Raw genomic sequence first — 23,655 nt, 5'->3', positions numbered from 1 at the left:
CTCCACAAAAAGTCATAATTAAAGAGCTGACTGTCTTTCCCTTCACTCTGTAATAATTTTCCAACAGTCCCTTAGCATACTGAATAAAGCCCAGATTTGCTCCTTTAACAATCAGTGACACATGTTATGGTCTTAAGGGGTGTTCATTGTAATAATTTAAAAATCTTACTGTGGTAATTGTGCCCACACCTCCCTGAATTCATTCTGCATTTAATGTCAATGTCAGATCAGTTATTTTATTCCTCATCAGCATTACAAGGATGTGCCTCCTAATGGCAATAATGAAAAAGCCTTGGCTGTGTTGTTTTTCATTTGGGACAAAATATGTTCACCAAGGCAGAGTGAACAGCTTGAAAATGCAGGAAGCATGATTTATTCTGTGTTATAGCAGATTTTCCCCTCAAAGTGGTAATTTCTGTGTTGCTGAACAGACTTGTGTGTGTGTGTGTGTGTGTGTGTGTGTGTGTGTGTGTGTGTGTGTGTGTGTGTGTGTGTGTGTGTGTGTGTGTGTGTGTGTGTGTGTGTGTGTGTGTGTGTGTGTGTGTGTGTGTGTGTGTGTTACATGGTGACTGTTGTTTGTTGTAGTGGACATAGTGGATGTCAGTTCTGTCGGGGTAACGTGGGCAAAAATTTTACTGCACATTTAAATTATTCATGCAGTTCAATCCAGCCGGCAGCTGTTGCACTCTGTCCCTGTGTATTTGTTCACTGTGTTATGCATAGCTACGTGTGCTCGGTATTGTAAAAATACATTTAGAAAAAGACAATTTAAGCACAGGTTAGCGTATGTGGGCTGCTCATATTAAATCTGAGACTGAAGCACAATGTATTGCACATAGCTGTTGTTGAGTAATGAAGGTGTTTCTGACATGCTTGTGATTCTCCAATTAAGTATTGAAGACGTCTAAAATACTGCGTGCAGTAGTGTCATATGTAGCTTTACAGTGATTGTATCTATCTTGAGACTTTGGGTTTTTGTGTGTCATTAAGGAACTGTTTTACCAGTAAAGAATTCAAAGTATTCCTGTTAAGATATCTAGTTGCTCAGTTTGTTGGGTTATTGTGATAATAAATATAACCAACCGCTTCTTGCCTGGAGTCTTCTCTCGGTGGTCACACGAATACAGGACTTTACTTGAAGGTCACACATCTTTTCTATGAAGTCCATCACCACTGAAGACACTAGGTCACAGTTCATTACACTGCAGGGCCGGTCATATGTATCATGCATGCTTACATTTTCAATTAAATGATGGAGCATAATCACATCTCCACTGTTACTATGAGCAACTTCAAGTTTTACTACATCATCTCTTGCATTGTCATTGTTATCAAAAGTAGGTTTCTTGGGTGCCATGACAACACTGTTAGCATGCAAAGGACACAGGTGTTTTGGGTTTTTTTTACAAGAAACTTTGCAGTAAATACTAAAGAAAGTAGGAATTAATATTTGTTTCTTTGTACACATGCATGGTGCAAGATGATAACTGAGGCATTCAATTTTAAATCACTTTCAAACACTGTCAGAGAGCTTTTTAAATGCATCAAATTAAATTAAAAAACTTAAATCCTTCCAATCAGGTCATTTTGTAGCATTTGGATTTGTGGAGCTGCTGTTTTAAGTCAATGCAATATGCTTCAAAATAATTATTTTTATAAATTCATTGCATTTAATTGAAAAATAAAGCAAGTCGTTAAGAGTTACAATTATAAACTGTTGTTCAAAGCATTAGAATTATAGTTAAAACTGAAAAAAATTGTTGTTCTCTATTTTCACTCATTGGAAAGTGTGCATGTTCAGTCAGCCTGTACGCCCACCGTCCTGCTGGCACTCTTCAGTACTGACAGTCTATGATAGCCTGCTCTTAGAGGACAGGTTCACAATTTTTCCAAGTTTGTCTTAAAACATCAGTCAGGTGCTCACATGAACGCTGATACTGTTTTTTTCTTGCTGTAATTATTCCTCATGTTCTTATCGGCCAGAAGAAGATATTTTCATAATGCACTTACAATGTGATTAACAAACATCTTGTTCAAAGATGTATTTAAAGCTGATAAATAAGGAAAAAAAATAGATACCGTCCACAGTTTTATTAAAAATGTCCATCTTTGTGTTTCCTGAGTATTTTCCTTTTCAGCTGCTAAACTTTGAAATACATTTTATCACAAAATAAGGGCTGTGGGTTTTGTCCGATATTTAAATATGAACAGGAGGAATGATTACAACGAGGAAAACCTGTTTCAATGTTCATATTTGACTGTTTTAAGACATATTTGAAATTGTGAACCTGTATTTTAAGTACACCAAAAGGGCAAAGATGCTTCACATCTTTGCACAAAAAGCGGTACATCATTTAGACAGCTGTCTATTTTGGAACATGTGAGTGTTGATGAATGTTTTTATATTTCCTAAATTCTTTATAAAGATTATACAAACTCTTCTAGTAACAAAACTGAGACATTTCACTGCTGACATGCCAGATGTTTTACAAAGCACCGCTTTGTACATACATACAGACGATATAATCCTAATCCTCAAACTATTTTGAACTGTGGAATCACTTATTATCAGCACTATAGAATCCAAACTCATTGGGGCTGCTTTTCAGTATGAATGCAACATATATTTACAACCAGGGTGTATTTTGTGCAATAATAGTCTAACAATGAGAAAACACAGCTCTTTTACACCTGTTACCTTTCCACCGCACTGCACACATGCAACAGAGTTCAGTTTGCCCCCTCAGCGTCCTTCAAAGTGACCCATACCACTTTCCTTATGCATTGATCCTCCAGCGTCTCTGCAGTTTCTAGGTGGGGCAGAGCACGGTGCGTCACAGCTCAACCTTGTTTGTTCCTCGTCTGACTCACCCGCAGCTTTCAGCACATTAATGCAGTTAGGCAGTTGCAAATGTTAAGAGTCAGGTTTACGACTGTCTATCGTGGTCGATAAGAGGGTCCCACTATCCTGAAAGTCTGAATCTTTGCCTTCGGTGCATATTTACGAGCCATCATAAAGACTACAGTTGAGTCCCAGTCCCTCATGTTGTAATATTGACTGCATTTAAATGGAAGGGTGATGTATAGAATAATATTTATACCATCGACCAACAGTCTAGCCTTTTGGGGAAAAGGTTTTTTTCTTTTTCCAATGAAATCTAAACAGGAGACCACAATGAACAAATACATTTTAAGAGAAATCACAATTTTATTAAAAAAATCCCCACATACAATCAAAACATTGAGTATAAAAGACAGTCACATAAGCTTATTCCACCTACAGTAGAATATTATTTTGTATTTGTCGTCGACTAATCTGATGCTTAGAGGCGAGACTAAGAGCCATCTACTATATGAAAATAAGTTTTCAAAATATGAATCATAGTCTTCTCACACTCAACCAGAATAATTTCCAGACACCAGTTAATGCTGCTGCTCAGAGCGCCCTCGATGCTGATTTCTGTTTTTATCTGAGAACTCAAACCAAACTCTTCAGCCCAAAACAAAACAAAAAAAAATTAGATAAAACTCTCCGAGGGTTCTCTCTCTCTCTCTCTTTCATGTTGGTGACCACACAGAGCGATGAGGAGGTGGGTTTGGATTTGAGCCCCCAGCGTTAAAAAGGATTATTTGTGAGTCAGCTTTCCTGGCATCTCCTGACTGGACTCTACTGCTGACCCCCCCCCCCCCCCTCCCTCCCTCCCTCCTCTATCCCTGACTGACGACTGCACAAGCTTTAAAGTAAACATGATCGGTGTGACAAAAAGCATCTTTTCTTGCAAGAGAGAGGGAGGGACAGCTTGGATTTAGACGCGAGTCCGATGGGAGACTTCAGAAATGCAAACCGATCGGTCACGGGTTATAAAACTCAGGAGAAAAACTAGACAAAGTGAATCTGACACCCACTCAAACACCTGATTGTAGTATATCATGGTAAAAAAAAAATGTGTGCAGTTGATCCACCCAAAAGCTAGAAAACCCATCAGTCCACAGATGGTTAGAGTGGCACAACACACTAACACAAAGGGCTGATCCTTTGCTGCTTTCAGCCAACAGAAAACATGATGCCAAACAGACGAGGCCTTGAGCTCCGAATACTATCCACAGGTTGAAAAAGGGATTTCTAGTTACATCCTGTTTTATTTGATCAAACTTTTAAAACATTCTTTCACAAAATTCATGAGAGGTTTAGTCCCCATTTCTCCTTCTGTTATATTTATTACTCAGCTGCCACATGGAGTAGATGAATGTGCAAAATATTTCCTTTTTCCTCGTCGCCATCAATGCACGAGACAGATAAAGTATAATACAATGGAAAAATAAATATTTCTGTGGAAGAGAGTTGGCCATGGGAACCCTTTGCCAAGAAGGTGTCGTGGAAGCAACAATAAGTGGATCCATTCGTGTGATCCGTGAGGGAAAAAAACAGCCGTACAAATACAAACAGGATGCAGTGGCTTTCCTTTTTTTTTTTTTTTAAACCCAAGATAGAAAAGAAAAATCACTTTTACCCTTTAAAAAAGCACCCAGCTCTAACTAAATAATAGAATTAAAGAGCCAAAAAACAACTAATAAAATAAAAAAAAATTTAAAAAACAGTCCACACCACCAAAAGGAAGCAGGAGAAAACATTCACAGGCCAAGGTGGTCAAGTTGTCTGACAAGGGCTGTAGGAGCTGCTAATCTACTCTGACTTAGGCCTCTGATTCTTCAGTATTGCTACTCCTCAAACTCCACTCGTCTCGACTACAGCCACAAACACAAAAGACAAAAATCTGAATAACGTGCGCTCTGAAAACTAAGGCTTGTGGTTAGTGAGGAAATACCAAGTACCAAAAAAGTTGACATCAGTGACCTTAAGTGATCCTGTGTCTCACGGCGGTCGTGACCGAGCAAGCGACCACTAGCACGAGAGAGAGTTCTTGTTGATTTTTTTCTTCATCGACGAACAGAAAATTAAAATATGAGCACCGATTTTTGGCATCTCCGCATCCTTCTTTGGTGAGCAGGAGTTGTGGGTGAGAGGGATGAGAGGAGTAGAAGTAGGAAGGGTATAGTGTTTAGTACAGGATGAGACACAAGGAGGAGAAGGAGGAAGAAAAAAGGGAGGAGGAAGGGAGCAGTGCCGTGTCTAGAGGCTCCTCCAGCGAGCAGTAAGGCCGAGGTGAGTTAGTCCGGTTGGAGAGGGTCCGTGTTGAACAGTAGCTCTGTCGGCCGGGGAAAGGAAAACTCCCCGGCAACACGTCATGAGCACCAGCTATCAGTTTGAGAGTCAAAGCAGTTTCAGATAAAAAGAGAAATCATATATATATATATTTTTATATATACACACTTGTACAAAAACAAAGAAAAAAAAAATCCCTGCAGTATTCCTCGTATTTAAACTGTTTGTCTTTTCTTTTCTTTTTTAACTGAGGTTTGAAAAGGGGCGACGTGTCAGTGACCCCAGCCCATCAGGTGGCTGACACGGGCTTTCTCAGTCATACGGCGTACCCGTCCTGAGCGGGACATGCCCAGGTTGAGGGGGTCTTCCTTCGACCCATGGCCATCATCCTCTGACTCATCCCTGTACAAAACTGTCCTGCGGCCCTGGTTGCGCGTGTTGACCCGCCGAGACTTACACTGGCTGCTTCTCAGACTGTTAGCTGCTGTTGCTGATGCTGCCCCTCTCTGCGCCTCAGAGTTGTCATCGTCCTCCTCCTCCTCTTCTTCCTCAGGTTCCTCTTCCTCCTCAGGCTCCTCCTCCTCTTCGTCCTCCTCCTCTTCCTCCTGCTCGTTCTCTTCCTCTCCCTCATCCTCTTCGGGTTTTTCATGCAGCTCTTGTTGTTGTTGTTGTTGTTGCTGCTGCTGCTGCTGCTCTTCTTCTTCTTCCTCCTCCTCCTCCTCGTCCTCCTCCTCTTCTTGTTCTTCTTCTTCATCATCATCTTCCTCCTCCTCCTCCTCCTCTTCATCTTCCTCTTCCTCCTCCTCCTGCTCCTCTTGTACCGGCAGCTGCACTCGTGCTCTTTTAGGTCTCTGTGCGACTTCCTCTCCTCCTCCTCCTTTGTGTTTCCTTTTCCCTGAGGCCGCCACCTTCCCCCTAGCTGAGAGGCGCAGCGACAGGCAGGGGGCTTTGCTGTAGTCGTGATCTCCCCCCTCCACGTACTTCTCCATCTCGGAATCGGAGCCGTTCTCGCTGTCGGACGACGACGAGGAAGAGGAAGACGAAGAGGAGCCGGAGGACGACGACGACGAGGAGCTGGTGGATCCTGACTGCGCCTTGTCGTCATCGTCGTCGGACTTCGGCGCTTCTCGCCTTGGCCGCTGCCTGGAGCCGTTACTCAGATGGGAGTTTCCCCGGTGCACTGCTGCAACACAAGAGGAAGACTGCTTCACTTCTGAATCGCAACTATTAAAATATTTCGACGTGATGGGACGTTAATACGTTTTAGTTTGAACGTGTGGTTTCTAATACCTGACTTCTTCACTGGAGTTGCTTGGCTGCGGGTAACCCGTTGGTTTCTGCTCGTCCCTGAACTTGGGGAAGAAGGCTCCATGTCCTCTTCCTCTGCTACACTGCTGCTTTGTTGAGCTAAAGCAACAACACAGTGTTAATTAACAATCAGGGCTTTAATCACTTTACTTTTCATGAGCAACTTCTGGATCGCTGAACATTGTGTTATTACCTGACGCATATAAAAACTTTATGTTATAAAAAAAAAAAAGCTGAATTAAAACTGTGTCGATACTTAATCTGTAAAGGAAAATCATTTTAACATGGATGATTTTATTTTTTATATTTATTTGAGGGACTGCAGTGAGAATAACTCAACCCTGCTAAAGATGCCACTAAGATGAGATCAGCTTTTAACCTTAATAACACAGAGAGGTTACAGTAGAACTACTGTCTCTGGGTGAGATTACGACTTATTTTCCCCAATTCTAATACAGCAAGATCCTGAACGAAACAAGCCGGAGTAGAGCGGCCATACCTTGATATGATCTCTGAGAACGATTCTTCTTTGTGGTCCGGGATCTTTTCGGCTTTGACACCTTCCCTGACTTGTGCTTCCCTTTAGGGCTGGATATACAGAAAGAGAGTAAAGAAGAGAGAGTAGTGAAGTGCATTTTATAAGTGCAGCATGCCAGGGTGTCTGCAGCTTTCATCAGTTTAAATGTATGGTTTTGTAATACTTTTTAGCCCGTTATGCAATAAAAGAGTTTAGTGACAGTTCTATAGCCATTAGAATAAAGTTTGAATGACCAGACTGAAGGAAAAAAACCCAATAAACACCTTTTTTTTAAGATTTATAAAGATGACTGTAAAGTGTAAAACAGGACTCAAGTTTAACGTGACACATCTGAGATATTTTCAGGAGCCGCAGATACACCGCGTGCACTGAGATGAAAAAGATAATTTGATAAAATGGAGCGTTGAGTGAAAGGTTTGTGAATGAGCCTCAGTACCTCGGGGATGGACTATTAGGCGGGGAGCTGCCTCCGTTGTGCAATCTACTCCTGTAACTGAGCCTCTGACGAACCCGCCGTTCATTCTGAAGGGCGGACTTGAAGTCGGAGATGATGGAGATGATTTGTTTTTCAAAGAACGCCGACAAGCTGAGGGTCATGGTGTAGATCTGAACGTGAAACAAGAAAAGTTCAGTGTGTCTGTTTTTATCTTAACTCAGCCGTGATAACACTACTCCTTCATTCTCTGCTGCTTCACCTGTGATTTCTTGTTCGGTGTGTACGCTTTAGAATTGCTGAAAATGAGGCGGATGTCTTTGGCATACTCCATCGGATTCTGGTAATTTCCCACAGCCAGCGCCTCTGACACTGTACCCAGATCCATGGGAGTGTCGATGATGTCTCGATAGTCCTGAACAAAAACAAGGTAGAGAGTAGAGATGTTCATGTGATTGCTGTTTTTTTAAATGTAGTATTTATTTCTAATTAGTTTTAGCTGTAAGTGGTAGTTTTACCGGATACTCAAAGAGATCCACAGGCTGTCTGAATGGTTCGGAATCAGGGGAGACCATCATTCGACGCAGCAGCTCTCGGCATTGATTTCGCCACACTTTCATGTCTAAAGCATCACCGCGCTTAGCTCCCTGGAAGAGAGAAAGAGTGCTCTAACACACAGCGAAAACTCACAGAGACCATAGCTACTGCAGATGTTTAAGTCTCCTGACTCCTGTCATAAAAACTGGAGTCTCCTTACCCCATGCCCTGTAGATGTCCCAGGAGTGTCAGAGTCCACATCCAAATCGCCCTGCGGAGGAACACATTCAAACCCCATATTACTATTTATGGAAAAAAGTTAAACAAAACAAAAAAACACTTGAACTATACCTTTAAATGTATGATCTACACAACTCGGCCTTACCTCATCTTCTCCTCCACTGCTGATCTCACACTTCAGTTTGTGATACAGATCCAGGATGTCAGTGCAGCTCTGATCCCTGAGCGAGACAGAGCACCAAAGGAATCAGACGTGTAGGAGTATTCATTGCTCCCGTGTTTGTTTTAAAAAACGTTAAAAGCAGTAATGAGGCAGCTGTAACATAAGGAGTATACCACGAACTCGTAACTCAGTGGAGTCTTACCCAATATAGCGGAGGAGAACGTCAGTCACCACTTTGGCTGATGCTACAATGGGGCTCTGGGGCTCGTTGAAAGTGCGGGCGTTGTGTTCGATGTAGCGCACCTCCCACATTAATGCAGAGATCCGCCTGTGGCAGAGAAGATCATCAGTAAATGTTGAAACTTCGGTATTGAGATTTTGTATTTGTGGGGGGAAACAAAACAGTGCGTTTCTGTTCAGGTTGCGTGTGCTGCTCCACCTGTGGAAGCGGTTCTCCAGTCGTTTGCGGATGGTGCTGAGGTCAGTGGGGTAAGCCACGGCAGTGCAGTACAGAGGGTAGTCCCGCAGATTTACAGGTAAAGCAAATGCCTTGGCTACATCTGTGGACAAACAGAAGAAAAAAAAAAGATCAAACCAGGCAGAGACGAACTTGGTCAGAATTTTCCTGAACCTGTTATGGAACTTTCAGTGGCCTACCCAGTGTAAGAAGCTGATCGATGCCTCCAATGACTCTCTCACAGTCTTCGTCCCGTGTGTGAGCCCCCCATTCTCCTTCCTGAGGCGTGTACAGCAGAGCCTTTAACTCCTCCTCTGCCACCTCTACCCCATCACCCACCTGTTCCGGCAATGCAGCTGATGGCATGACAAAAGTCGGAAAAGGGTTAGGGTCAGGGTTTCCAGAAACTATAGCAGTATTTAGCAGATTGACTGCACATATAAAAACTACTATGATTTATGGACAAATCACCATATTGCTGCTGGATTGAAAGGAGAGAATTCATCTGCTGTGAGCAAATTAAAATGTCAGTATTGTGAAAAGTAACACTTTAAGATTGACCAGCCTGTTCCAGTTTAAATACGAATCGACTGTTTGGCTGTCACAATGCTACTTGAAAAGAAGAAGCAAGTGATTTCAAATCTTAATGTACAGTCATGAAGTCTTTTGCGAATAAAGAAGGTAATCAACTATTCAAGAATATAAAATGGACTCCTTTATGAACAGGTCAAAGCCTCTAAATGAGGAAATAAGAAACCCCTTATGTCCAGGAAACACGTGGTTAACCTTTTTGAAAAGTAAATTATGCAGTATGTTAAGTCCTGTGTATTTTCAACCAATGCTCTCGTTCACAGAGGAGTGAATGATTGAAGTTATTTTGCTGGTCAGTTATAAAACCATTATAATATATGTGAAGTTTTTTAGATGACTGATAAATGCTGCTGATTTTGGCAACATTGAGAAATCTTCAGGTTTAAACTTTTTTTTTTTTTTAAGGGATGACAACAGAGTTACAGCTTTTAATAAAATCCCTGGAATTCATAAAAGTAAATACTGTGTTAGGTGAATCAATGAATAAGATATTGAACTATTTTTTATATATATGGTTATATTATCTAAGTTCACCTGTCTTCGTTTACGTGCAGACCATTTTAATGAACATACTGCTCTATAGTCACAGTTTATTATCCAATTTTGCAATGTTTTGATGGATGCTTGCATTATTTACTTGAGATTGTGTCTTGTTCTCTCAGCATGTCTTTTCTGAGCAGCTTCATTCTTTTACCTCATGGTGATTTCTAATGAGGTTATGGAAGTGAACAGGAAAGAAACTACTGTGAACCACTACTAATAAAAATGCACTTCAATTTCATCTCCAAACAAATTTAATGGAGGGGAAATTTATCAGCCATAGCTTGAGCAAAAATCTACAACATTTATGAACTATACATTTTCCAATTTGAAAGCAAAGGGTGTGTTACACAGTATTGTAAATATCTCTTCAATGTTTATGGTGTACAATGGTGTTTAAAATTTGCACATCTTGTCTGTTTATGATCTAACACACAATCATATTAAGAAATGAACTGTGCAGGTTTATTAACAGGTGGATTTTTCATATTAATACTACTGACCTTCCTCAGGAATAGGTTCCATGTCCCAGGGACTCATTTTCTCCCGCTCACCATTATCCCACCTGATAAAACAAGAACATTAATTAATGAGAGATTATTATCACTTATTTGATTTAATTTAATGTAAAGTGACCGGGTCAGCAAAGAAGAACATGATATTAACAGAGAGTAGTGCTGCTGTGTTATTGTGGAGGATACACCACAAACCTTAGAGAGATACAGAAACTTACTTCACTGCATAGCACTGAAACAGGCTATCTGGATACTCTGGCTGCAGAGGCTCTTGGTCCTCCACAGAGCCAAACCACCAGGCGTCGTCAATGATGCTGCGGAACCTCATACCTGAAGAGTGAGAGAAAGACCTTTAAAGTGAAGGACAGGATACTGTCCAAAACAATAAATAAGAGCTGGGGGCAGACTTACCTGGCTGCCAGTTGTGCTCTCTAGCCTCGTTGTAAAACTGCTGCAGGACCAGAAAATCTATGACATCAGGCATGTCATGGTACCTGAGGAGTGTGGGAAAGAAAAACGTAGTCAAATGCATGAGCTTAAATGAACTGATGGTATATCATCTAGTATACACTGTATATAAATACTCACTTTAAGGAGAAAGACTCATTGGTCATCTTCCCTGAGACTGGATCCAAGAAAGCCAGTTTGAGGCAGCAGAGGGTTGGAGGTCCCACTTCATACTTTATTCCAACAACCTTCACAGATTCCTGATCCTGAAGGGGTACAAGAAAATCCGCAGAAGATAAGACTCGAGATGAATGAGAAAGATGAAGAATGACTACAGGTACACATGGAGGCGCGCATCATTAATACAGTGAATAGTTTGTTGTTGTAGCTCATTTGAGGTGAAATGGCGATTGTGGCGATTAGCGGCCACATTCTGCACACTAATGTTGAATTGACATGCAAGATTCTTCCATCCATAGCAACGCCACAACAGCTTTATGAGAGATGCTTGAACCAGCAGACCTATTGCCAACTATCATGCTGTGATAAAAGCCACACAGTCAGCCCATTCCAATGCTATAGATGTTATGGAGTTAGAGGCACTGTAGGGTTTATGTTACATACTGTTGTCACATACTGTCATATGACTTGTTGGAATATATACTATGTGTGAAGGTAGTGGTTAACCTGATATCCCTGTACTTCAACTTTGAAATAACAAAAGAGCCTCACCCTGAGGTTGAGTTTGTTCCAAGGCTGTTTCTGAGGGTTGATGCTGTATGCTTTGGCCCTGCGGACAGCCCGGACGTATGCTTGATGGCCCTGTTTGAAGTATATAAGCTGGAGGAAGAAGACGGGACGATCAAAAACAAAATGTAACAACACAATTAACAAATAAAAAAGATGTACTGACTAGCTAAAAGACATCATGAAGACAATATGATGCTGACAAGGTCACTTCCTACCTCATCGCCCATCTGTGGAACAAAAGGGGAGCGGTGTGGGATGGTCTCCATTATCCAAGCTGGTGGCAACCATTCCTCCGCATCAAGTCCACCCAGAGAGGATGTGGGTTTCTAAGTAAATACGATTTGTTAGAACACAATTTTTAAGTACAGGACAAAAGAAAGAACTGCAGGTGATGTTAGCTCACTTGTTTGGTCTCCTTGGGCTTCTTCCTCTTTTCATTTTCCCTCTTCTGGGCCTCGTTTGCCTTGTCTTCTCCTTCCTCCTCTTCAGAGCTGCTGTATTCTGGGCGCTTAACAGGCCTCCTGGTCGCTCGCTTCGGTGGCTGAAGGTTGATCCCAGCATCGGCGGTCCAATCCGAATATTCACTGGAGGAGTCACTGGAGGAGAGTGACGGAGGGGTGTTGTTAGATGGGTAAATATATTTTAACTGCGTCTCCAAAAACGTGACTCAGTCAAAGATACTTACCTGGAGCTGCTCTCACTCTGCCACCGAGTTTCACCATCAGAGGAAGCATCGCTGGGCTCCGCCTGTTCTGTTGCCTGTCAACACAGATAAAAACCACCTTTATCATTATGAATGCAGAATAAAAAATTTAAAAAAGTGAGTAATTTTATTAATCTATTATTTCCAGCATTTAATTTGACTTAAACTATCCAGACTATTGTCAAACTTTCTCAATGGTTTGTTTTTTCTTTACACATGCACACATGTATTATGTCTGGATGTGAAGTGTAGAGAGATGAGACGTACATCTCTATCGCTGTCCGAGTCTATCTGGCTGTCAGAGTTGCGTCGGTTGTTGGAATTTCGACTCCTGTTCCTGGGACGGCGGACTTGAGCTGAGCGGGTCTGATAGGCGTGCTGCTGCTGCTTCTTCTTCTTTGTCGGCCGCAGGGAGCGCAGGCGTGTGGTCAGCAGATCGGTCTGTAAAGTGCAGACGGAGGAAAAAGGAAAAATGAGCGGAGCAGAAATTGGCATGGATGGTATTTTGTAATTTTTGAGAACAACTGTGAAGTAAAGAATAATGTGTAGATGGCACAAACCTTGGGTGTGCAGTTCACTGGTTTCTTCTTCCTTTCGGCATTGTACAGAGAACATTCCATGTCGGATTTGGCTCGTCTGCACTCCTCCATAACTCTGATGAAACAGTAATCATTTCCATCATCAAATATACACAATTACTACAACAACAAAAAACAAACTGTTTTCTCTAATGACATTCTCTCCATCTGCCTCACCTGAATGTCCCATGTGGCACTTCATTGACCACCACTCTGCGGCTCCAGGCCAGCAGGTCCCTCTCAGTGGCCACCTGACTTTGCAGGGCATTATGCTGCATCTGCCACACCCCATTCACCTGCCCACTCCTGCTGGTTTCAGTAGTTGGAGAGGATGGCACCAAGTCTTCTGCATCACCAGCTTAAAAAACACACAAGAAATTTGGTTAAATTTGATAATACAAAAACATGGCAAATATGAAATATGGCTTTAGAAAACATTTGAACAACTCCTACTATTAAAAATATAGTGTCCACATAATTCTCACGCTCACATTTTCACAAATTTATCAGAATGTTATAGCAGTAATTTAAGGCATACTGGACACACACAAGACAACATAAAAATATGTTAAAAGTGTATATCACAAGGTGAAAATCACTATAAAATCTGGATTGGAAAAGAAAATCCTTCCATTTTTGTTTAGTTACCACTCCTCTCAAATCCATCAAAAGCTGCTATTTGTTTGATGATAGGTTTAACTCCAGATGATTGCTTTGAAAAGTAAAACATACCCTCTTCCTCCTCAGCCTGCTCTTCTGGGTTCTGACGCACATCCTGCTCGTCCTGCAACTGTCTGATGAGACTGTCCAACAGGCTTTCTCTGTTGTCCCCCGTTTGCTGGCCAAGTACCTGCTCAACCAACTCTCCTTCACCTACAAAGCAACAAAAGAGGCAGAGCTTAGGTCAAACTAAATCTTGACAAACTGTTGTCAGTGATATTTCCTAAATTAAAACTAGCGTTTTCAATGATTTGAGTAATGAGCGAGAGGGTTTTTACTGTTTGCCATGTATCCTAGCTGAGGTATCAGCTGGTCCTCCTTGCAGTTCTCTCTTCCTGGCACCAGGCGCTGGTAGTGAGGAGGGTGAGGATTCCCATCGATGTCCACCAGGAAAGGTGAAGGCATGAGGTGTGGGGCCTGCTGCGTCTGCTCATCCAGGACGTAGTTATTAGAGTCACGAATAAGAGGTCGGTAGTCCGTGTGGAAAAACATCTGATCAGGAATCTGGAGGCGATGAAGAAGAGTTTTGTGTTAACAGTGAGATAAAGAAAGTTAAAACTGCTGCTGGATCATTGGGCTTAAATTCAGGTCTTAAGATCAAAGAACAGAGTGTGTAATTACAAATCCACCAAGCAGTCTAGCTGTATTGATTTCACTTCATTGCTGAAGTACGGGTCCAAAGCGTGTGCGTGTGTGTGTGTGTCTGTGTCTGTGTGTCTGTGTGTGTGTGTATAGCAGTAGATAGACCAGAGACTCTCACATACTTTTATGGAGCAACTATAGCTTGCTCCATGTGGTTGCAATATAATTCCAAACACAAAGCAGCAACTTGTGCTGAGGGATTAGATGAGCTTTTTTTCCCCAGTACCCAAAATTATGAGTTTACAGACGGTAAATTTCTGCAGCTGAGTAACAGCAAGCAGATAACAGGAATGTTAATGTTGTCTTTGTTTTGTTTAATGATAAACTACAAAAATGTTGCCTCTAGACTAAAACAGCCTAAATAAACTCTCGGAACACCTTAATTGCCTTTACTCAAAGAGGAAATGCTTTGGATCTATTATTTCAATGACATATCATGAATGAACCCGTTCACTGTGTTGACTGGCTGGTTGCCTATCCATGTCATGCCATTTCAAATATTCCACCTGTTTTATGTATGCCTGCTTTATCTTATCTAATAAGTGGACGAGAATGCTCAAAATGTCTTTTTACCGCAAAGTGTTGCAATATAAGGGCATTTGCGGGGATACAGTGACTCGCAACTTTAAAAGAAGGGAGGACGGTAAAGTGGGGCCGATGGCCAATGGCCCCTTAAACTCCCTACTTCTGCACACTTGGTGGAGGGTAAATATGCGGCAACAAACGCTTACCTTCTCATATGGTTTGCTGCAACCGAAGCCAAAGATGAGCAAATGTCCGTGGGAATCAGTGCAGGCAAAGTGCTGCCCATCAGCTGAGAACTTGCAGTCATAAATAGCACCATGGCCTTGTCCTTCAATCTGGAAACAAATATTTTCATTAAACTCAAAGATAGTGTGAAAAACAAAAACAGCACTGGTGGTTTTTAATGATTCTCAGTTACCATGTTGAAGAAGTTGCGGATCTTAGCTCCCTTGGTCAGGTCCCAGATGTAAATGTTGCCATCGTGACCAGCAGATAGCATGATGCGGGAGTCGAATGGGTGAGCCTCCATCACAAACACCTCATCGTCATGACCCTTGAACAGAAAGAGAAACATTCAGAGTGGTTCGTGACACAATTAGTCAAAAACAGATGCTTAATGAATTTGTTGTTTCCTCTTGAAGGAGCTGCACTCACAGATAAAACATGCAGCAGCTGTCCAGTAGTTGTGTTCCACACTTTGAGCAGGTAGTTTGAAACCGCTGTGACGATGGTGTGATCACCTCGGTCCCAGGCCACCATGGTCACCACCAGCTTGGTTTTATCATCTCCATTGGCAACAGAACTCCTGGAAGGAAAATATGACATCAGACACGACTCACTGAGCAATTCACGGAGACATAAATGGCAACAGGAAACAACAGGAACTGAAACTGTTTACTCTCTTACCCAGGCAGCCTGGCAGCCATGTCTAAAGAGACACTCTTCCACTCTTGTTTCTGGTAATGCCAGATCCTGGCTGTGCCGTCACGACTGCCGCTCACGAACCTTAGGCTGTCGCTGTTATTGCTAAACTGGACTACTACAACTTTATCCTAAAAAACAGAAAAAGATGACATATATTAAAGCTTGTTTAAAATTAAAACGTTAAAACAACAATGATGGATCTGTTTCTTACCGTATGAGCATCCATCTCAGAGACCTTCATAGGAGTTTCAGCACCAAGATAGTAAACCCTGATCATATGATCAGTGCCACCAGTAGCCATGAACATACCACCTATTTAAAATAAACACATAATGAAATTAAAGCAGATCCTCTCCTCCTTTGGCTATTTAAATATTCTCATAACATTCCCTCTCTATCTTAATACAAAATATCAAAAGAAATCCCAGTTTGCAATCTGAATTTTCAAAAAGTTACAATGTTTACGATAAATTCATTCAGAAGGGCCACATTAGCAGCCCTCTTTGCATAATATGTATGCATTTAGACATTTGCCAGCAGTTATTCTGTCACTCAAATGACATTCTCACACTTTCACTGTGTCTGAAATCACTCACTCTTTCACACACTATATAGGGAGCTCATTGGCAGAAAGAAAAAAGCACTTTCGGACACTTCTCAGGCGCCGTTATTTATGTCAGTGCAATGCATGATGGTAAATATTGCTTGGTTAGTGGCCATTGTTTGTGCATTACTTTTCGCAATGCATTGTGGGATACTTTGAGTAAACTATATAGGGTATAAGAATTCCCACTAGACATTCAGACAGCACTACAAAATGGCATACTCATTATGTAGTGCACTATATAGGGAGTAGTGAGTGATTTAGGACACAGCCCCTGTCTGCAGTACCAGTGGGACGTTTGGACACACTTTCTCATTTAAGTGAATGGGCAGGTGTGTCCAAACTTGTGACTGGTACTGTATTTGTTGCAATAAGCTAATGCTGATTCAGAAAACCATGACTTCAACACTTCCTATGCATTACAATAAATGCAATACAAGTTTAATTATAAAACAGAAACATTGGATTTGTTTAACTTTTAGCAATTGGGAGCATTAAAAAAAGACTTACAACATAACAAAAAAGTTATTTGTTATGTGTTGGACAATGAAATGTTGCCAGGCAATGAAATGTACTTACCACTGCTGAAGGAAGAAGTAGAGACCTGCACACCTGGACGTGACCGCTCAACAAATTTGACTGGCTGATCACTGAGGATGGAAAAAAGAAAAAGAAACAAAAAGCTGAAGTATTTCCATGATTAAAGAAAAAAGTGGCAACTACCGCAGATGTCTCAAATACTCACTTGAACTTCATGCTGAGTGAGTGCCACTTCCAGAAACACACCATGCCGTCTGCACCTGTGGAGGCCAGGTACCGCGTTGTCCCTTTTACTGCCGGACAAAACTAAAAAGGAGAAAGTCGGTGTTAGTTAGTCACAAACATCATTTACTACAACAGCACTATGGTAGTGAACAACTGATGCTGTGAAAGTTGACATGAAGCAGAAAACATGCGGAAAATCTTGGCAATTAGGTTAATATTAGACTTTTAAAGTGAAATAATTTTGCCTCTAAAAACTTGCATTATACTGTAGGGTCACTTTTACTGGCCAAATCAGCTGTTTTGAGCTTTATGTTCCAGGAAGTTAAAGCTAAACTCAAAATGTATCCGTCTCACCATTATAGATGTGATGGAGGCAGCATGGGCCTGCAGAACGATAATGGGGGCGCAGGTTCGTAAACACCAAACTCTGATGACTTTGTCGCAGCTGGCCGAGGCGATGAGGGTATTCTCGTAGTTGACAGCCATGTCACAGATCTCTGCTGAGTGGCCACGGAGTGTTGTAAGGAGACGGCCATCATCTGTGGCCCAGATTTTTACCAGGCAGTCATCAGAACCCTAAAAAATGTAAGACATTAGCATCATGTGAAGAAGACACTTACTTATCATCTAGCTCCGTGAAGCTGTTGACAAAAAGGCCTTTTCATCGTGATTATCATGTCATGGTGTCAGGTGAAAAAAAAAAAAAAACAACTCTTTGAATCGCTACATTTCAAGCTTGATACATACTATGCTTTCAGTAAATACAGTCTCCCCTTCTGAGTCCAATGACGACATACTCCTGGCTTTTTTACTCTACCGAGATAACTAAAGGGTTGTTATGCTATTATCATTTTGTGCCTTTGTGGTTTACTATGAACCCAGCTGCTGTGTCCTGGCGTAATCATCTAAATACCACAAGAGGTCACTGCATCTTACTTGACATAAACCTACTGCATACATGGAGTAACTGTAGATTAGGGGAACAAAATTCAGTTTGAATTTCTAAAAGTTAAGGTAACTTCATCATACCTTAGTTGGCTAATGTTGTTACCCGCCTAATTAATTAAAATGCCCATAAAAGTATTTTAAAATAGATTCTGAGCAACTGTAGATTGTATGTCAGTTTGTCACATGAATGGATTTGCTGATGGAAAGATTAGCCGTTTATCTTTAGCAAACAATGCGACTTTGCAATAATCATCTGGCCTAGAAATCATTACTCACCGTAAATATTCGACGGCCGGTGCGGTCAAAGGCTACACAGTAGACTGAAGAAAGGTGACCAAGGATACGTTTGTGTATCTTCATGTGTTGGTAGGAGGAAGACGGCAGGGCCTGGCCAAAACGAGCTGTGCCTGTGGCCTGGCGAGCACCCATGATGGACACTTGATGTAAAGATACATGAGAATGATTAATAAGAGCAATAGGCTGTTAAAGCAGTCTAAAAGGTACCCTGAGGAGTTTTTGACCACTAGTAGTGCTTTGGAGCATATTGATATGATATTGTGATATCCATGCTAATGTTTTGACACTATTTAACTGAGCTACAGGTGTGGGCAACACCAAGAAATGCTGCAATGTGCCAACAAAGGCAGGAAAGAAAAAGATTCCAAGCAAGTATACACAGATGTAATCAATTTGGGAATTATTCAGCATGTTTGGTAAGTCTGAAGGATACACAGAGTGGATTTTAGTGACTGACACTGAATGTAAACAGACATTGTTGTTTGTTTACAACAAAACTCCACAGGGCATCCTTCTCACTTCAGGTTCTGTTTTGGGTTTGCTTAATTGGAATAGATTTAAATAAATTTAAATAATTTCACACACCAACATTGGGAGAGTCTCCATTGCTGACTGCAGGTTCTGGTGGACGTCCTCGGTGGAGTGCAGCAACAGCGGAGCCACTGCATACTTTGTGGCTACAACCTAAATTTAACAAGCAGTAAATTAGAAAAAATAATGATTGTTGACATGAAAACAGATCTACTGACAAGAAACCACAGAAAAACAATACATCTAAAAATGAAAACAAGATTGGCATGTCCAAAAATACAGAGAGCAAAGAACAATGATGAATGGGAGGGAAATGGGTCTCACTTTTGGTGGTACGAAGCAAGGACTGTTTTCCCAGCCCCAGAAGTGTTTGGACTCCCGGGACACTAGGTGGGATCTCCTTCTCTATAAGTGGGCCTATCCGCTGACAGATGTGCAGCAGATAGTCTGCAGGAATGTGCTGGTTCAAAATCACCTGCAGGAGTCACAGACAAGTATTATAACAAATATACAAACAGATGCAAAAACATCATCATCTCTGTTAACATTATGAAAAACTGAGAATAAAAAACGTATAAGTTCAATCAATAAAGTCAATTATAATATGTATATATGAATGGATATTGGAGTTTAAGTAGGAATATCTACTTAATTACAGCCACGATTTATCCATTAGCTACCCAACTAATTTGAAAATAGATTACTTGTTTAGTCTTTTTTTTTTTTAAGTAAACAAATGTCCAAGTTTTGATTCCAGCTTCTCAAATGTGAATGTTTTGTGGTTTCTTCAGTCTTCTATGATATCTTTTGGTTGTAGAAAAGGACATCACCTTGGGTTTTGGGACGCAGTGATCTACATCTTTCACAATTTTCGGACATATTATGGAACAAACAACTAATTGATTCATCGAGAAAAATAATCCAAAGATGAATCAATAATGAATATAATCAGTAGTTAGATGGTGATGCAAATGGCTGCCTCTGTGTTGAGGAACAGCCTAGAACAGACATTCAGGTCTGCAGAAAAGATTATTGGTGCCAACCTGCCCACCATCCAGGACCTGTACACCTCCAGAGTCAGGACACTGGCAGGGAAAATCATTGCTGACCCCTCACACTCTGGACATAACCTGTTCCAACTTCTCCCCTCTGGTAGGTGCTATAGAACACAGTACACCAAAACCACCAGACACAGGAACAGTTTTTGCCCTCTCGTCGTCACCCTGATGAGCAGTTAACTCAGGCACTGTCTGTGCCATAACCCTAGAACACTATAATACCCACTGCACCTACAAATTATATATATTTATTTTAGTCTTAAATACAAAATGTGGAATACATTTCACTCACTACTATATATTTGAACAACCTGTAAATACTGTACACAACCACCTACAATATGTATATAAAGTAACATGTCACTTATTTTTCAACATTTAATATTTATCTCATCACTTCTTGCACTATCCGCATCCTGTTTATAGCTCACAAATGGTTTCACTTATATAGTCATTCCTTGTGTATATCTCTGAAGATTGTGGTGTTGTTATTTTGTGTAAACACATTGAGAGTTACACATGTGTAAACATACAAGAAATGAATTCTGATTAGTCACAGCCCTATAATAAATATTACATTACTACCCAGTAATGCAGTAATAAGAAACCTCTTTACAGTTTATGTTATGTTTGTCATGTTCTTCCCTCCCTGTTTATACATGCTAATGATTATAACTTTTATCATGGTTGTTATAGTGCAGCACAGTCCAGACAGAGGAGGGAAGGACAGAGAAGCTCACAGCCAATCAAAAGCGTCTCTTTTAACCGCGCACTCATTGGCCCCAGGAGAAGATTGGCAGCTCCCTTCTTGTGGTTCAGCCAATCACAGCCCTCCTCATATCTATGTTCTCCTCCTACTGGCCCACACAATAGCAAAGCCTGTACACTGTTATTTATCAACAGGCCTATACTGATATAAATGTTTAAATGTCTTAATATAAACCCAAACTCATAAATATCCAATAAACGATCGTATAGATGGCCAACTGAGTTAAAATATAAACATCCGCATAAAAGACATATTGTCGATAAAAATAGAAGTCGCACGCTTCGTTTGATTAAAAAGTTAATTAAGCCAATTCACACTTACCCAGTCGTGGAAGGTCCGTTTGTATTTGTGTCCGTCCCAGCTCCATCGCTGCGGGACCAACTAAAGTAAAAAAAAGATAAGCTGGTTTTAAGAGATAGCACAAAACTGCCGGTGTCGCCCCGGCTCGGTTACAAACGCCAGTTGCAAAATTACTGAAAAGTTGCGCACAAAATAGGAGGCAATACGGAAACCAGACATGAGAATAAACAGAAAAGGTGCAGCTGTTCGTACCTCATACTCCTCCAGCTCCTCAATCAGTATCTAACAACACAGAGAGAGGAGGGTTAGCAGCTAGCTACATATATGCACGGTTTAACAGCCTTTTTCAGCTCGTATCGAAGTTATAGTAGTAAGTGTTACCTGTGCTGCTTTTTGACAAGGTCCAGACTGCAGAAACCTGGCAATGAGGTAATACAGCTCTGAAAGGAAACACAGATGTATTATAGCCTGGTTAGTGCTCCTATCTGATGTTTCTATTGAGCTAACCGTAGCTAGCTTCGGGTTAGCACACAACTACAACATGTTGGAAGTGCTAACATGTTTTTGTCCATCGGCACTCACCAGCTTCGATTTGTGAATACCCTTCTCTGGCCATCACTTGATAAGACAGGCGACATGAAGACAAACTGGTGTTTTAGCTTGCTCGTTAGCCGCCGGGTAGCTAACAGCAGCTAAAACAGGCTAGAATGGCCTCCTCCTGACTCGAGTTGTTCCCTGAACCACCTGGTGCTTTGTGTTAGCGCCCTCCAGTGAGACAAAGCAACACTGGACGGCCTGTTTTTTCTTCAGAGGACATGAATACATATGACAAAACATCTGAAGATTCAGTTGTACAGCCTGCAAACCAAACATTTCACTCTGAAATTAGGTTATTATTAAATTATTCTCTACTACAAATACTTAAGATATATACCACATCATGTATAATGCAGGTTTGTGCGGATGTTGAAATATTAAGAACACCATACAATATAATGGACTCCAGTACACCACCGACTGCCACTACAACCTCAATAATAAACATAAAGTAGAATTGTCATCTTTCAGACTGTGTCAACAAAAACTGAAAATGTATAACTTTCGTAAAAGTAGATTTTGTGGAAGAACCCAACTACTAACAATAATAATAATTATACACTTTATTTTTATAGCATAATGAAAGTGTACAATGCGACACAAAGTGCTTGAGAAAGAAGCTGATGATCACAGCATTTATGATAAAACAATAAAAGAAATGAAGATTCAAATAAATTAGATTAAATTAGATTAAAACAACAGGATAAGGCAAGATAAAAACAACCTTCACTTAAAAATACTTCATTGGTAAAAAGATGCGTCTTGGGTGTAATAATGTAGGCTGCCTCTCCCTGCCTTATAGTTCTGACCTCAGGAACAATCAGGAGGTTTGAGCCACAGGATCTAGAAGACACCTATGTCTTAACCATGTCAAACAGATCAGATGATGCAAAGCCATTCCCTGATGTAAACACCAATTAAAGAATTAAAAATTAATTCTGTGATAAATAGGTAATCAATGTAAAGACTGAGTCAGTGTCATCTGACACAAACTGACCCAATAAAGATTTAAATGCTGATGTTAATGATCAGTATTGCAAACTTTGTACACACATCTTTACATATTTGGATACACAGACTGTTTACTGAAAGGCTGCTCTGAAAAAATACATTCTTGTCTCATACTAGGGCAGTATTTGGAGACCCTCACTCTAGGGTTAACATCTGGTTTTCATTTTTGAAGAGGCCTCCTTGACCTCAATGCTAAAAAAGAGAAGGTGCAGATTTTATTGTAAAGTGGTAAACTCGTACATTTCTAAGCTTAGCAGTAGGAACCAAATCACACCAGTAAAATATCCACTGTTTTCATTTCTGACAGAACGGATTTTTTTTGATTATGAGTTATGAATAATTGAACATTATAGTTCTTGTATATCTTGGATGAACTGGGTCTTGTCATATGTTTCTACTAAACATGTTAAAGTACACTGAGAAACATTTTGTAAGCTTTTACACAATAACAATTTGGGTGGATATTTAATTTAATCTGCTGGTAATAAAATGTAAATACAGTTACAGACATGTTTGCCTTATACTTTGTCTATTTATACTGTTTATTTTTGCACACTCTCTTTTGAAACATTTGCACATTTTCAAATGACAACATAGTATAGTATACAATGCATTCTTTGAAAATTGCAAATTAACAGAAATAACTATTGCATGCATATATTCACTTAAATAGAAACAACCATGGAAATCTTGAGAACATGTCTGAGTCTCAACCAACAACCAAAGGTGAAGTCTTTAGTCATGGAAAATTGAAAGTAAATGTTTTATGATTCAAAACAAACTCAAGTTCAGAATTAGGCCAGACCACAGAAATCAGCATGACTGACATAACATGCATCATGGCCTGGTATTACAGCTGTAAGGCACACTGATTGTTACTGGTTCTGCAAGTCGTGATTGAGGACACAGTCACATGTTCACTCACTCTCTTCAATAGACATAAAAAGGAAATTCTCTTGAATAGCATGCATAGTGGTCTCTCCAGTAATTGTGCTTGTGA

General features: G+C 40.7%; 1 protein-coding gene across 2 annotated transcripts; it reads right to left on the bottom strand.

Annotated features, from left to right (window-relative positions):
* Positions 1 to 5,393: 5,393 nt before the first annotated feature.
* Positions 5,394 to 21,774, bottom strand: brwd3 (bromodomain and WD repeat domain containing 3). Of its 2 annotated transcripts, none has more exons than XM_062432873.1 (39): positions 21,630 to 21,774; positions 21,429 to 21,487; positions 21,300 to 21,329; positions 21,069 to 21,128; positions 19,245 to 19,395; positions 18,975 to 19,073; positions 18,369 to 18,529; positions 17,499 to 17,720; positions 17,125 to 17,225; positions 16,959 to 17,029; positions 15,987 to 16,087; positions 15,758 to 15,903; positions 15,506 to 15,656; positions 15,270 to 15,404; positions 15,058 to 15,186; positions 13,963 to 14,188; positions 13,697 to 13,837; positions 13,142 to 13,322; positions 12,947 to 13,040; positions 12,654 to 12,827; positions 12,369 to 12,442; positions 12,087 to 12,279; positions 11,899 to 12,009; positions 11,666 to 11,773; positions 11,075 to 11,199; positions 10,898 to 10,980; positions 10,705 to 10,816; positions 10,475 to 10,536; positions 9,041 to 9,196; positions 8,823 to 8,943; positions 8,586 to 8,711; positions 8,366 to 8,441; positions 8,201 to 8,251; positions 7,962 to 8,090; positions 7,706 to 7,858; positions 7,447 to 7,616; positions 6,972 to 7,060; positions 6,455 to 6,571; positions 5,394 to 6,347 (listed from the first exon to the last, which is right to left on the bottom strand). In XM_062432873.1, exons 1-39 carry the CDS (start codon positions 21,661 to 21,663, stop codon positions 5,437 to 5,439), a joined length of 5,433 nt encoding a protein of 1,810 aa, XP_062288857.1. In that variant the 5' UTR covers positions 21,664 to 21,774; the 3' UTR covers positions 5,394 to 5,436. The 2 variants fall into 2 exon arrangements, with proteins under 2 accessions (XP_062288857.1, XP_062288858.1); XM_062432874.1 differs by having other exon boundaries at positions 5,394 to 6,344.
* Between the last annotated feature and the right edge of the window lie 1,881 nt (positions 21,775 to 23,655).

Source organism: Scomber scombrus, chromosome 14 (assembly GCF_963691925.1).
Source record: "Scomber scombrus chromosome 14, fScoSco1.1, whole genome shotgun sequence".
Lineage (NCBI taxonomy): Eukaryota > Metazoa > Chordata > Actinopteri > Scombriformes > Scombridae > Scomber > Scomber scombrus.
The sequence above is the reverse complement of the archived record's forward strand: the minus strand, read 5'-3'. Positions and strand labels throughout refer to the sequence as shown.